The following is a 16022-nucleotide window of genomic DNA, read 5'->3' as shown; positions in this document are numbered from 1 at the left end:
CTGTCGATACCTGTGAGCACCACACTTTGGACATGTCTCCATAGTCTCGTATTCATCTCGAAACAATATGCAGTCGTTGATACATGCATGGATATAGTAGTCGAGAGATTTTCCGATGTTATATCTCGGCCTTGTATCATGCTCAACGATTTGTTTGTCCCGGTAGATAATTTTTTGTTATATCTCGGCTTTGAGTATAAGTAATCCATTTTAAAATTAATGCGCGCCATCTATGAAATTTTACAACTATAGTAATAAAATTTATTTCAATCAATTCTACTCATAGTCATAAGACCTGAGAGAAATTATCCTATACTCAATTTAAGGGATCTCCACTTCTATAACAATAATTTTGGGTTAATTTTGATGAAGTACGTGGCCGTATGCAAAGCACATTGCATACCATTATCGATACGTATATTATCTTAAATTTCATTCCCTTCCCTCTCCCTCTCCCTCTCCCTCACCCTCTCCCTCTCTTTCTCTCACCCTCTCCCTCACCCTCTCGTTCTCTTTCTCTCCCTCTCTCATTTCCTCCCTCTCCCTCTCCCTCCCTCTTTCTCCCTCTTTCTCCCTCTCCCTCTCCCTCGCTCCCTCGCTCCCTCTCCCTCCCCCTCCCTCTTTCTCTCCCTCTCTCATTTCCTTCCCCTCCCCCTCCCTCTCCCTCTCCCTCTCCCTCTCTTTTTCTCCCTCTCCCTCTCTATCTCTCTTTCTCTCTCATTTCCTAAACAAGCAAAAAATAAAGTGATTTAAACATCCTCCAAGCAAAAGGGAGAGGGAGAGATACAATGCACTCTCCCTCTCTTTCTCTTTCTATCCCTCTCTCATTTCCTTCCCCTTCCTATCCCTCTCACTCTCTTTCTCTCTCATTTCCTCTCCTAAACAAGAAAAAAATAAAGTGATTCAAACATTAAACAAGCAAAAGGGAGAGGGAGGGAGAGAGAGAATGCACTCTCCCTCCTTCTCCCTCTCTTTTTCTTTCTCTCCCTCTCCTATTTCCTCCCCCTCCCTCTCCCTCTCCCTCTATTTCTCTTTCTCTTTCTTTCCCTTTCCCTCTCCTTCTCCCTCTCTTTCTCTCTTACTCTCTCGTTTCCTCTCCTAAACAAGCAAAGAAGAAAGTAATTTAAACATTAAACAAGCAAAAGGGAGAGAGAGAGAGAGAGAATGCACTCTCACTCTCTTTCTCTCCCTCTCCCTCTCTTTCTCTCCCTCTCTCTCCCTCTCCCTCTCCTTCTCTTTCTTTTCCTCTCCTAAATAAACAAAAGAGAACGATTTAAACCTTCAACAAGTAAAAGAAAGAGAGAGGGAGACTCACCAATGAGATATGGCGAGCGTGGGCGGCTTCTCTTTGCAACGAGGGCTCCTCCTCTCCTTCGCGAACAACGACGGTGGCGGTGGCGGCGGCGGCGGCAACAAGTCTCTTCCTCCTCTTCTTTCACAAAGCCTTGGCTCTCTCCCTCGCTCTCGCTCTCAAAAGGCGAAGAAAACAAAATGAAAACGGCGCTCTGGTTTCGGCCGCGCTTTTTTTTCCCTGCGGCGTCGCTATATAGCGACGCGTATAGCGACGCATATAGCGACGCCAATAGCGACGCCGATAAACGCCGTCGCTAATCGGCGTCGCTATTGCCCCAGTCCCTTGTAGTGACATCCTATTGTGCAGATTGGAAAAATTTCCTTGTCTATGCAGGATGGGAAAAAGAAATACCTGTCCGATGTATTTCATGTCCCGAATATCACCAAGAATCTGGTTTCTGTCGGTCAAATGGTTGAGTAGGGCTTGCAGGTTAGATTTAATCCTCATGGATGCTTTGTTGAGGATATGAAAAATAAAGGTCGCTTGATAGCAAAAGGAAAGAAGAATGGCAGAATGTTTACGTTGGATGTGATTGATGAGATGAGTAGCTGGTATAAACCAGTAAATGTGATTGATGATGTAGATGCACAAAATGGTAATGCTGCACAGAATTCACAGCAGCAGTCACAAAATATTAGTGGACCTGGAGCGTCCTCTAGCAGTGGTTCACATTCTTCGCCATGGACAGGCAGATTGAGATCAGGAGAATCTTCTCAAAGCAATGCAGATAGTGGTATGCAGGTATCACGAAAAGGAAAAGAGAAGGTTGATCAGCCCATGTTTGATATGAATGCAGGTCACTCTTATGTGGATGGTGAATCCAGTGGCTCAGAACAGAGCATTGATGATGAGTTGGGTATTCCTTCTATTGTTACACCTGGAGTAAGGAAGACCAGGGATGTTTTGAGAGCACCTGGGAGTGAACCTACTTTGTGCAGGTCTACGAGAGCTAGGTATCCTGTGGATAGACTGAAATATGATGGATTTACAGCCATTCACTATGCATATATAGTCAAAGTGATACAGGAACCAGAACCCACATCTTTTGAGCAAGCCATGGGAAAAGAAAAATGGGAGAAAGCCATGGATGAAGAAATGGATGCCTTGGAAGCAAATGCTACATGGGAGTTAGTACCTTTGCCTAAAGGTAAGAATGCAATTGGCTGTAAGTGGGTTTATAAGGTGAAGCACAATGCAGATGGTTCTGTGAACAGATACAAGGCAAGATTAGTAGTCAAGGGGTATGCACAAACATATGGCATTGACTATGAAGAAACATTCAGTCCAGTTGCAAGGGTGGCAACTGTAAGAGCAGTCATTGCTATGGCTACATCAAAGGGATGGTCTTTACATCAGATGGATGTAAAGAATGCCTTCTTGCATGGTGATTTGCAAGAAGAGGTCTATATGGAGAAAGCCATGGATGAAGAAATGGATGCCTTGGAAGCAAATGCTACATGGGAGTTAGTACCTTTGCCTAAAGGTAAGAATGCAATTGGATGTAAGTGGGTTTATAAGGTGAAGCACAATGCAGATGGTTCTGTGAACAGATACAAGGCAAGATTAGTAGTCAAGGGGTATGCACAAACATATGGCATTGACTATGAAGAAACATTCAGTCCAGTTGCAAGGATGGCAACTGTAAGAGCAGTCATTGCTATGGCTGCATCAAAGGGATGGTCTTTACATCAGATGGATGTAAAGAATGCCTTCTTGCATGGTGATTTGCAAGAAGAGGTCTATATGGAGCAGCCACCAGGTTATGTGCATGCTGTTCATCCTGAGTTTGTTTGTAGGTTGAAGAAAGCCTTGTATGGCTTGAAGCAAGCACCTAGAGCATGGCCTGACAAGATAGGACAGTATCTTGTCACTATTGGCTTTCAGATTTCCAAGGCAGATTTCTCACTTTATGTGAGAAAAATAGAGAAAGGTATTATGCTACTTGTCATTTATGTTGATGATTTGATTATGACAGGTGACAGTGATGAAGATATCCTTCATGTGAAAATGCTATTGAAGCAGAAGTTTGAGATGAAGGATTTGGGAGAGCTGCGTTATTTCTTGGGCATTGAGGTGATTAGATCACCAAGTGGGATACAGCTCTTGCAGAGGCAGTATGGATTGGACATGCTGTCCAAATATGGGATGACAGGTTGTAAGCCTATTTCAGTTCCTTTGGAGCAGAATGTGAAGCTGAGCACAAATGCAGGTGAGCTTCTAGAAGACCCTACTATGTACAGACGCATAGTAGGAAGTTTGATTTATATGACTATTACCAGGCCAGATTTGAGCTATGCTGTTGGATTGGTAAGTCAGTTTATGCAGGCTCCAAGGAAACCACATTTGGATGCGGCTAGACGCATACTCAGGTATGTGAAGTCCACATTGCAGTATGGACTATTTTATGAGACTGGGGTTCAAATACAGTTGCATGGATACACTGATGCTGATTGGGCTGGTAGTATTTCTGATAGACGATCTACCAGTGGATATGTGTTTTCTTTTGGGAGTGCTGCAGTCACTTGGAGCAGCAAGAAACAGCCTACAGTTGCCTTGTCAAGCACAGAGGCTGAGTACAGGGGTGCAGCAATGGCTGCATGTGAGGTAGCTTGGTTGCATAAGCTACTTTATGATATGCATCAGTCTACAGATGGACCAGTTGTCATTTATTGTGACAACATGAGTAGTATACACTTGGCCAATAACCCAGTCTATCATGCTAGAACAAAGCACATTGAGGTGCATTATCACTATGTGCGAGAGAGGGTTTTACTAGGTCTTATTGATCTAGTTTATGTCAGCACAGAGGATCAGGTAGCTGACATATTCACGAAGGCATTGGGCGTAGAGAAGCTGCGCAAGTTCAGAGACCTGCTTGGTGTGCAAGAATTGGGATTGAGCTCGAGGGGGAGTATTGAGATATCGAGCTCCACTCGTGATACGCCAGGGTGACCGTTGTGTATTTATGTCACCGACTTGTCAGTTGCAGACGCGGTTGGTACACCGCCCATGAATAATAGCTACATGATAGCTATCCTTATCTACTCTAGTACGTGGCTCAGTTAGTATGCCACCTTAGTTAGTTGAGTTTGGTTTGAGACCCATATATAGGGTTCTTCTATTTCTTTGTACTGGAGTTCTTTTGGCTTACACAACTAAGAAGAGGAAAACTGTTTTCAGCCTCCACCCTTGTGTGTCTTCCCCCATTGTGCAAGCAAGAAAGCTTCAAGCGAGACTCCTTCCTTCTCTCCCACAATCTTGACATTGAGGCACCACAGACTCTTTGCTAAGGAGAAAAAGTGTTCATTCATGCAGACAAAGGTGTAATTAGGACACATTGTTAGTGAGAAAGGGATACAAGTTGATCCTAAGAAGGTGCAGTGTGTCAAAGATTGGCCAACACCTATTTCTATTACTTCTCTTAGAGGATTTCTTAGTCTATCATCATTCTACCATAGGTTTATAAAACATTATGTGACTGTAGCAGCTCCTTTGATTGACAGGTTGAAGAATAAAGTTTTCTTTTGGGATGCCCTCATAGATAGCAACTTCAACTAGTTAAAGGCACTTCATATTTCTATTCCTATTTTTGTGCCAAAATTTCTCTAGAGAGTTTACCATACAATGTGATGCTAGTGGCCTTGGCATAGGGACTATATTGTTAAAGGAGCATGGAGTCATTGCATTTGAGAGTTGCAAGATCATGGATAAAGAGATGGCTATGAATATCGATGACCAAGAGATATTGATTATTCTTCATATGATAAAGAAGTGGTACCATTCTTTGTGTGGCAGCTGGTTTAGAGTCCAGAGTGATCACTAGGTCCTAAAGTAATTCCCTACCCAAAAAAATCTCACTCCTAAGCAGTGCAGGTGAGTGGCTACCCTATAAAATTACAATTTTGACATCACTCATATATGGGGCAAGGTAATATAGTAGCTTATTCTCTTCAAGGATGTGGGCATACAAGGTCTCAACTATGACTAAGATACACAATGATTGGATTGAAGAGCTATAGAACACACGTGATTGTGCATGATAGGGATACAAAGTTTACAAGTAACTTTTAGTAGGCAGCATTCAGCTCCATGGGTACTAAGTTGACTCCCTCTCTACAACCTATCATCCATAGACTAATGGCTAGATAGAAAGGGTAAATAAGTGGTTGGAGACTTATCTTCACCATTTCTGTCATGATATGTAACATGCATGGGATTCATAGTTGCATTTGGCTAAGTCTACATATAATAACTCCATCCATGCTAGTATTGGGGTTTCACCCTTTGAGGTTTTGTATGGTTACAAAGTGCCATTATCCACAATCATTTTTAGTGAGAATATAAAACCTCATAGGAAAGAAGAACTGGAAAGGATGTACACCCTTTTTTAGTAGTACAAGGTGAATCTTAAGAAAGTCCAAGTCCAAATTAAGATGTATACTAATGAGAAGAGATGCCCTTTGGAGTTCTAGGAATGAGAACTAGTCTTACTGAACATACCCAAGTCTTGTTACTCTACAGTGAAAGATCGTTCCAGTAACAAACTTGCTCATAGATTTTATGGACCCTACACGAACTTGAAGTGTATCAGAGACTTGACATATAGATTGAAACTACTCTCTTTCACTAAGATTCATAATGTGTTCCATGCCAGTTAGGTCAAACCATTTTATGGCACCCAGGTGGATACAATTGATTAGCTATCTCCCATTGATGCAGAAGGTCGTATTTAGTACATCCTTGAGGATATCATAGGCCATCATGAGAAGAAGCTTTGCTCCTAATCTATCACTAAGTACTTGATCGAATGGAGAGGTTTCCCACTAGGGGAGTCTTCTTGGAGGCTTGAATCTATTTTGGATGAGTTTCCACACTTACATAATGCATTAGTGGTGGCTAAAGCATAGCTGTAGATTAGCTCAGTATGGTACAAACATGGCCTAGAGAGCAATATATTATTTTAGAATATTTTTTACTCTACCTAATGTTCAAAAAAGTGCCACCTACATGGGACCAAAGTACTCTTCAATAACTATGTTGAAATATGTGGCACTGCCCATTTGGATTATTCTAATAGGAGTTATGATAGTTTTCAACTTGCAAGGCCTATCCTTCTAACAAGCCATCTAAATTTCACTATATGGACTTTTTCTTGAAGATCGAAAGGCTCAAATCCTTTTTTAATGAAGATATCTATATTTTGTATATGGAAAAGGCTTCTCTTTGTGTCTCCATTTCAATCAAAATATTTCATTTTTAAAATTCATTTTCAATCATTGGTATAGCTAAAAACAAAGTAGTACTATTTTTTTTTTGGCAAAAACTTCCGGAAAGGGATGTATTGTAAAAAGCTGGGAAGACATATTACTTGAGATAGTTTTATTAATAATACTTGTCACACTAACACAAGTGTAAAAGGTGTCAGACGTATAATTTTGATCACTTTTGCAAATAATACAATTACTAACTCTCATCTCACCTTCTTGTTCACAACTTTCATGGCTTTTCTCTCTTCTCTCCTACCTTTCTAATATTTCTCTCTCCTCATCACTCATTCTCTCCTCTTTTCTCTCTCTTTTGCACTCTCTTCTCCCACCTCTCAATTCTCTTCATGACTAGATTGTAGGCCCTACTCCATGGAGAGCGCCCTTGGTTAAATGTTCTAAATTCACTCAAAAACCTCCCATGTGATTTAAAAGAAATTAATCACCTTTGTAATCTAGGTATGTCCAAGGTAGTCTTTCATACATGACAACCTTGACTCAATGCCTTGGTCTCATTTGGATGGGGCCTCTTGGGTCCATGACTCCCACATCCTTGTTTTCACTCTCTTTGATTACCTTTCCTAGGCAGAAAAGGGGGTGTTAAGCCACAAGGAATCTCCATGTAATTATCACATTTCTCTAGCTCTAAATAATCACAAAAATAATTAGTTGGCGAAAATCTAGAACATTTAATAGGACAAGTGGCTCAAAATTTTCAATAAAAGGGATCCAGTATGTAATGTTCTCCTCAATGCTTTAATGCCTAGTGCCAACACTCTCTCTTCACTCCCTCAATCAACATGGAGATGATCAATGGGTTGATGCCACATATCTAAATGTTGTATTGACACGTTCTATTAATTGAATCTTATTTATTCATGCTCCCACCCATTGTGAATCATAATGTTGTAGAGTTTTAGTAGCACTAAACAATAACTTCAAGGATAAACTATCAACTATTGCCTTTAAATCTCAATGTCACTCTTTTTGTGATAGCATCGAGAGATAGAAATTCTAATCCAACAAAGAATATAAACTTTGACTCCATTACTAGATGTTGAGTAGGTGTTATACTTAGTTACTATAAGCTTAACCATCTTAAACAAAAATCATGTTACTATATTTATGAAATCTTTCAACTAACAAGTTTTCCCTTTGAAAATGGTTGATTATCCTATACGTACTCTTTTTATTCGTTCAACAGCTTGGTACCATGGATCCCTCGAGCAAGAGCCACATTGAAAGGCAGTTGCAAAGTGGCTACACACGTCATCGGCCTCTTCAACCACCTTGCCACAAACCTCAAAGAAGATTGGCAAGAATCCTCATTGATTTATTTTTCTTTTACCCTTGGCCAATGCAGGAGCTAGAGTGCATGCGAGTGGAACTTTGCATCTACACTTCACTTTTTCACCTTCTCCATTAGAATCCAACCTTTCCCGAGGGGCCTCTACAAAGGGAAGCCCACCCGATGAAACGTTTTGTGGATGAAGTGATTCCAGGTATACGTCTAATCTTAAAGTCACTTGTAGTTTGAGTCATGTGAGGTGTTTAGCTTTTGGTGTCTCTTCTTCTCTTTCCCTTTTGTTGAACGAACGATTACCTCTCTTTGGTACGATTGCGAACGTGAAGGATAGGCCAGCAAGGTGCGATCTACAAGGGTGGCTAGCCTGAGAAAGCGGCAACTTTCCTCCAAATAAAAACAAAAGTTGCTGTATAAACGTCAAAAATTGGGAGACTGGTGCTGAGTTGTCACCTTGTACAAAGAGGAAAGGAGGAGGGCCAATGAGATGCCGAGTAAATGGAGAGACGGTCGATACAAGGCGGCTATCGATGAGTGAGAGAGAGGAGGGCGGTGGACGGAATGCAAAGAAAGGGGTATTTGAGTGATAATGAACAATTGTGTGTGCAGAATGGCGAGAGCGCGCGCATAGATTCATGATCTTTTGCGTGTGTTCGTGTTTGGGATGGTATACTGTGTGTGATTGAATGAAGTAACAGGAAAATAATGCGACATTTTATAATGGAGTTTCCTCTTGCTTTTTTTCGGTGTTCTGGTTCTGGGAGTCCAACGTACGTTGATTAAGGGTGTCGGCGTGAGGCCCGGAAGTCGGCGTAGTAGAGGTGCAGCCAGCGCGAGATGTGCTTCAGCTCCTCGCGCCTTTGGTCGACCAGCCAATCTGGGTCGTCCTTCGTGGATGCCCGCAGGTCCAAATGGTGGGCACCTGAATTATAATGTATTGTTTTTGCCCGACTTATAAAAACCACATGAGAGGGCAAACATACATTTCTCCCTTTTTCTTCCCCCTGCCCACTTCTTTTTTCTTTGTATTGTGAGTTGGCAGACACGAGAGACATGGAAGCTGCACTTGAGGACAGCGGTTACCTCCAGACACGCGAGAGAGTGTGTGTGCGTGTTATCTTTCGTTTGGAGGTTTCCTTCCCTCGAATAAATTTAGATCGCAGGTTTCCTTCCCTCAAATAAAGATTGCAGATCTACCCCCACACAGCCAAAAAGCTTACACACACACGCGCGCGAGCACAGACTTATAGCCTCCTAGGCCTACAGATGTAGAAAGGAAGAGGACTATCCTCAAAGAAAAGCAGGTAACAAAAAGGTGAGAACGAAACCTGCCTACCCTTCAGAAACAAAAGCAAAATGCAGCGTCAAGACTGGACCGAACTTCCCCTCTTTTTCCCTTTTTCTTACCTTGGGCTGTCACCAACGCTACAACGCTGCTAGATATACTCTCCAGCACCCTGCAAACCCAAATCAAAACAATAGCATGTCTCAGATACAATCCTGATATTAGCACCAGCTACATCTAAGCTCCTGGATCCTTCCCTAACTGTGCTCAGAAATCCTCCAAAAAATCATTATTGCAAAACCATTAAGTTCCACAAAATGCCTACAAAACCAGTTAAGCTAGTAAGTTGTCCCACCAGAACAATTTCAAATGATCTTACTTAGAGTAACCCGCTCAACCTAAATTTACTCGCTATAAATAGCTGCAAGCCTTTGGACCCTCCAATAATGAATCGACATTCTTCACATCCTTTGATGGTGAGAGCTGAAGCACAAGATGCTTATGTTTGGACGCATGCACAGTAAAGTTGCATTCCCTTTCATACCCACGAGGAGTCATATCATGTGTTGTACCTCCCCAAAAAATGTCCTTACAAATTGTGACCCTTCAACATATTGATTCCTTCCACAATCTACTCCAACGGATTTAGGAGAATGCTTAGTCTAGGAGCGCCATTTACTTTACCATGTTAGAAAGCGCTTCTATCTTTGGTCATCGGAGTGACGTTGCCGTACAACGAATTTTAGCTCCCCTAAGCAACTAAGCAAATTAAATTTAGCTCCCGTAAGGAACTACTCAGACTAGAAAGTCAATCAAGTTAGAGAGCTACGCTGCTTTTTACTGGCAAGTAGATCAAACCTAAATTGCAATTTCAAACCATGTATCACAACCAGCTTGTCTACGTAAAATCATTTTCACGAATGCCTCGGGGACACGGTTATAGTTGTCTACACAATTCAAGCTTGAACTCCGAAAAACAAAGACTAAGGACTCAAAGGTTCGGTGAGTTCCGACCTAGTTAGTGTATGGCATGCGAAGACGTGTATGTCAAAAGCAATACCATCATCACTAGATTTGAAGCCTCATGCACTAACTAGGGCAGAGGGACCATCTCTCAAACAAGTGGGCCTAGTAATGTGACACAAGAAGAAAAAGGAAACGCGGAGAATCTTGTTTAGGTGCCCCTCTAAAAATTACTTGCCGATAAGTGGATGGATTACTACCTTGGAAGAACCCCAAGTTACATTATATTATATTTTAACAATGAAAAACTTGATAGTAGAGCCTAGACTCCTTCACCCCTTCTCCTTAGCCCTGAGATTGTATTTTTCGATTGTACTTTCAATATTGAAATTTTCCCTATCAGAAGCCTTCATTTCTTCTAGGCATCGCCCACGAACTATATATTCAAATCTATATAAACCCTCTCCTCTCTTAATCACCCTTGCAACTACTCTGGTTACTGGTAGTAGTTGCCACATGTCTTTCTGCTACATGACTTTTCCTTGGAAGCTCTAATTTTATTTCGATGATCGATACGTACTTAATACTTCGAAATTAAAAGTAGAGAGATTCCCAAGTTTCGGATCAGATGCAAAATGCAAATTCGCCCAAAAATATATCTTGTCAATTAGAATTTAGATGTCCTTTACCTTAATATTTGATAGAATGTGGGTATCGAATCCACTCTAAAGACATAATTTTTTATGATATGCTTGCTCTTCGGTGACAAGGGGACACAAGCTTTGTTTTTTCCTTCGTGGAGGAGCATCTTTTCTCGTCGTCTTTGTGGCTCTTCTAATTCTATGATTAAAAGATTTTTCGAAACTCAAAGGGATAGGAATGATGAGGCCTGAGGGTCTTTTGACCCCGAGATCACAAAAAACATTCCCAATGATATTCTTAAAAATAAGAATAAAAACGACATTTAGTTCGCTTGTAATTGGACAGAGAAATTGCATTTTGCCCTTCAAAACAAGAAATAGGAAATCGCGGAAAAAGAACAGAAAAAAGACAAGGGAGAAGAGGTTTTAATTCTTACCCTCCGTTGCTCCAAGGATCCAGCAATCCATTCGAGAAGATGATGTTGCTGCCAAAGCGCTTGAGTACTGTGTGAATATCCTGCCAAAAACATCCAAAATAGCAAAGATTTCTTTTATCAGCTTGGAAAATTCGGATGTCAGCCTTTTACTTGAGAGAATCTTAGCTTATATTATTGTTGTTGTTATTTCCCTCTTAATGTATATCTACATACATGTATATTATTATTATTATATTGTTGCTGTTATTTCCTAGTAGGTACGCAGCAACGCCCGGAGAATCTGATGAATATGTGCTTTCCAAGGGGAGGGGGGGGGACTCACATGGCCTCCGAACTCTTGCGTGATCCAATGAGGCCTGGGGCTGACCCCGTTGCTCTGTGTGCAGCTGGCGATGGTCTCCTCGAACGAAAAGTTGAAGGGTGGGAACATGCTGTTGTTCGGGTTGCTCGTCATGGGCATCACCATCTCGGTGCACGCCTGCCCACCAAACAACGCACATGTATATCGCTCATACTAAAAAGGCCTTTTAAGTTTTATAACCGTGCATTACAACATGCCAATTAATATTAGAAAAGTCTGCCCAAAGGGTCTAGATGCAACTTGCAAGCAGAAGGGTGGACCAACTTGACTTTGGCCTTGGAGAGATGCTAGCCGACAAGTTCGACAAGAAGCTCAAGAATGGGTCGATATGCTGGGGCAACAGCCCCCGAGGAGCACCTATATAGCAATGTAAATATTTTCTAACGTTCTAAGGCCACTTACACTTACACACCATCAAAAATCTAAAAGGCCTTTAAGCTTTTCTAACATAGCTAAGGCTATTGATTTATTGTCACACACTCGTGAAAGCCTACCCAAGGGAGACAGCTTATGGCGCATGGTTCTGATATGTTCTCCTTAGTGTTTAGAGAGAACATATAAGAGCCCATTTTAAAAAAAAAAACCTTTATCTTTTACAATTCACAGGGCTTTTCTAGATTTGCCGTTTCCTTTGTTTCATGCTACACCTAAAGCAACCCTACATTTTAAAATCTAAAAGCCTTCTCTCCAAGTATATCAAGCTCTGTTTTTTCTTTCTGAGATCAGATCGAACAATTCACTTGATGCTAAACCTCGACACTGACTTAGAGATAACTGTTTGTTTGCTGGTGAGATGCTAACAGTGGGAATATTTTCAATGGTATCATTGACATTTTAATTTTACTTATGAAAACTTCAGCGAAATGCAAAAGTAACCGATTTAGTAAAGAAAATCCAGTGTATGGATCGGGTAAGCAATGAGGAAGTCGCTGTTTCCAAGGCTCCTTGGAAACATGAGCCACACAGTCCACTTTGTTACTGACTCTGACTCCAGACTCCACAGGCACAGAGCGAGAGAGAGAGAGAGAGAGAGAGAGAGAGAGAGAGAGAGAGAGAGACCTGCCATCCCCATAAGTTCAGGCCATGGGGGTCGCTACCCAAGTCAAAGCACCGGACTTGCCCTGTGGTATTATAGTAGACATTGGCCCCAGCCACAACCTTGGAGATGATGTCTGTTCCATCGGGAAAGGAGTCCATTGCCTCGCAAGCCTGACAAGTAAAAAAGAGGAAAGAATTTAACGACGATAATTATAGCGCTTCTTAACTAACTTTCAATAATAATTGAACAGCTTCCCTCCAATAAGCAGTATATTTTCAGCGCCTCTAATTATTGTAGGAAACCGCCCTCGAAACAACGGTATTATTATAGCATTGATAAATGCAAGAGTATTATGAATGTCTTTAAGTATTATCGTATTGTAAATCCAAGAGTATTGGTCCTGTTGTTACGAGGAATAAGAATGATCATCAGCAGCGTACCGTTTTGACAGGATTTCCAGGCAAGGGAGTCAAGAAATTGGTGGGGTAAGGATAGTCAGTCATGGCCATATAAACCCATGCGGCGTACAGGAATCCTTGCACCGACCCCAAGTCCGCAGAGACGTTGCTGCATTACATCAGGAGAAGAAGACACCACATGTGGACAGCATGATTGAGGAAACCCCTTCTTCCAGATAATGGAATGAAATAAAACTCGATAGAATTATTGCAATGATGCCACGGAAGAATAGAATTGTTGGCTCTTATATTCTTTCTCATTCGTATTCTTATTATGCTATCATTGCTATGTTATTATTAATATTGTCGCATCATCATGATGTGATGATGCATAGCTTGGCTTACATCCAGTTTTAATTGGCGTCGCCAGCTTTTCCGAATGTCCCTTTTTTTGTTTGCTTATATGTTAATACCTCCATCTATGTCTGTCCGCATTCTGCATTGCGCATTATTATTACTAGACCTTACCTGCAAAAATTGAACTTTTGTTTGATCGTTTCCGCACCTCCACTTTCCTCGTATGCCGCACCTAATGCATCCCACGAACTCTTAATGGTGTTGAAGCAGCTCTCGCTGGCGTTCTGCACACAATTGAATTCCCTCCATCGGTAAGGTAGGAGACTAGGAGCTCACAAGGACCATAATGGAATTTAATTCCAAAAGAGGAAGCAAGTAAAAAGGGGAAAAGAGCCAGTAGCTTTTTCAAATACAGTTTCAGATCGGCCGATTTGATGCTATGATACCTTGAAATCTTCCGATACTATTCTATAAAAGCCGTCCCATGGGACGAGATCATCGAACTGCAGAATGGGAGCAGAAGCTGCAAGCGCACCGATGGCTATGTGGGGGTACTTGAGACGGAACCATGCAGCCAACACTGATAACAGGCAAAAACAAAGCATGAAGAGAGCTGGATAATCACCAACCAAGAGCTTGGGAAGTAATAGTTAGAGGGGTTGCATTTTTAATAAAAAGAATCAGAAACGGCGCAATAAACGTAATCAAGATTGGAAATGCAGTACTATATTGATACAATAACGTACTGCCGCCATAAGAGCCCCCAAAAACAATCACAGGCGATTCTTGGGCGGAGAAGTTCTTCTTGAGGTCGATGATGAGACCGGCATAATCCGCGAGGGCCTGAGTCGATGTGAGGTAGCCTAAAGTCTCTGCGGTCTCTTTCTCAGCGGCGAAGTCCGGGACGGACTCGCCGTAATACCGATGCTGCAAAGCGATAATCGACAAGTATAGTGAACCAAATTAAAAAATCGCCCAATCGATTTCGTGATATCTGATAGCTATTCACTATCTCATCCGTTAAAATCACGAAGATACACGACTAACTGATTAAAGTAATCATTTAGACGCTTAAATCACGTCAAGTTTACGCGTCACAGTGTTTCATTATAAATATAATTCTTATTTACGGGCTAAATCATGGAAAGATTGTGTGTAAAGGTAATCTGGCCGATCGTGATTTGCAGGGTTCGGGAAAGAGACGTAGGTGGGGATGGTGCAGCTGGGGCCTGATGATGATATATGCTAATTTAATATAGACAGAGGATGATGAGGACTGTGATGGTTAGAGGAGGATGACCTCGGGGAAGACCACCATGGCCTGGAAGTGGGGGGCGATTTCCCAGAGGAAGCCAGTGTTCTGGGCGAACCAAGTGATGTCGCCTTCGTTACCGCAGTACACGAAGATGGGGGCTCGGTGTTTGGAGCCGCCCCAGTGGCGGGTGCTGAGGAGGTAGCGCTGCTGGAAGGTTCGGAAGGAGCCCGGTGTGAAGCTGAAGTGGTCCAGGGTCTGCGTGAAGAAGCGGGTCTCGTACTCATACGAAGAAGAAGAAGAAGAAGAAGAAGAAGAGGCATTATTCCCCGAAGAAGAAGAGGAAGAGGAGGAGGAGGAGGAGGAGGCATCGTCCGGGCTGCTCCCTACAACCGCTACGTGATCTGCACTCCCTGCCCCTGCAGCAGCAGCTGCTGCTGCTGCTGTAGTATCATGTAGGCTGGTAGACGTACTGTTGCCAGTCCTTTTCTGCGACCATCTCCCAGCCACCGCAGGTGATAAGCTTGGGTTGTGGTGAAGAGGGACGCCATCGCTGCGCCCCCAAAGGCATAATAATAAGATTATTACCAGAGTAGTAATCAGCAGCACATGACCACTACCCATTAGGTACACCAACATGAGAGAGGCCTTTCGGAGCGTGTGCGCCTCTCTCTCTCTCCCCCTCTGCCTTTGCTTCTCTCACACTCCCTCTCACACAAGCAAACGAGCTTGCTCTCGCTCCTGCTGTGTAGGTATACGTTTCTTTTTTCGGCCCCTGTATTTTGTCTCTTCTAACCTCGCAACTCACGAGCCGTGGCCCGCCTCCTCTTCTCTTTTCACAAGAGGGCCGTCCCATTGAGAGATGCCCGAGGACAATAACCCATCCCATGGCCCAAGATCCCTAGCCCTTCGGTAACATGCCACACGCCCAATGAGACCAACCACCAAAAATTCAATTCATCAAGTTACTCAACGCATGCCAAGGAGTACAGCCCAAGTCGTTTGAGAGTGTGGGTGTGTACATGGGTTTGGGAGTTCAAAGCTTGGGAACATCTCCTAGATTTCAAGCCTTTGTCGATGAAAAAAAAGGTTACTCAACACATGAATGGGTGTCATCTCTATGGTATCCATTCATAACGCATCGCAATGGTCCTTTCTAACATGGTACGAGGATAACATTTTTAAAAAAATAATGCACGCATTATTTGATATTTCAATCAAAAAATATGTACATGTAACAAGTGCACTCTAAGCTACTTAAGAGGTGCCAACAAAGCAAACCCTCCAAAACAAAGGTACGTCCACCAAAAGGGGTCTTAGAGCTTGACTCTTTTAAGAAGCCTAAGAGTTATTTAAAACACATGACAC

The 16022-nt window shown here is 42.4% G+C and overlaps 1 protein-coding gene across 1 annotated transcript; it reads right to left on the bottom strand.

Moving 5' to 3' along the window:
- Positions 1–8652: 8652 nt before the first annotated feature.
- On the bottom strand, positions 8653–15421 carry LOC148028233 (uncharacterized). The gene is made up of 10 exons (XM_087690013.1): positions 14703–15421; positions 14149–14329; positions 13849–13982; positions 13574–13686; positions 13088–13214; positions 12668–12817; positions 11570–11725; positions 11248–11327; positions 9329–9378; positions 8653–8843 (listed from the first exon to the last, which is right to left on the bottom strand). Exons 1-10 carry the CDS (start codon positions 15291–15293, stop codon positions 8701–8703), a joined length of 1725 nt encoding a protein of 574 aa, XP_087546139.1. The 5' UTR covers positions 15294–15421; the 3' UTR covers positions 8653–8700.
- Positions 15422–16022: the final 601 nt, after the last annotated feature.

This window comes from Lygodium microphyllum, chromosome 12, assembly GCF_053477565.2.
Source record: "Lygodium microphyllum isolate KBCC chromosome 12, Lygodium_microphyllum_v1.1.10, whole genome shotgun sequence".
Classification (NCBI taxonomy): domain Eukaryota; kingdom Viridiplantae; phylum Streptophyta; class Polypodiopsida; order Schizaeales; family Lygodiaceae; genus Lygodium; species Lygodium microphyllum.
The sequence above is the reverse complement of the archived record's forward strand: the minus strand, read 5'-3'. Positions and strand labels throughout refer to the sequence as shown.

Bases quoted from the DNA above. Each gene is read 5' to 3' on its own strand.
- LOC148028233 (XM_087690013.1), bottom strand. From the start codon at position 15,293: ATGTTGGTGTACCTAATGGGTAGTGGTCATGTGCTGCTGATTACTACT. The intron at 13,687-13,848 runs GTATCATAGCAT...AATTGTGTGCAG, and splicing joins TAGTATCGGAAGATTTCAAG to AACGCCAGCGAGAGCTGCTT. The intron at 11,328-11,569 runs GTGAGTCCCCCC...TGTTTTTGGCAG, and splicing joins CGCAAGAGTTCGGAGGCCAT to GATATTCACACAGTACTCAA.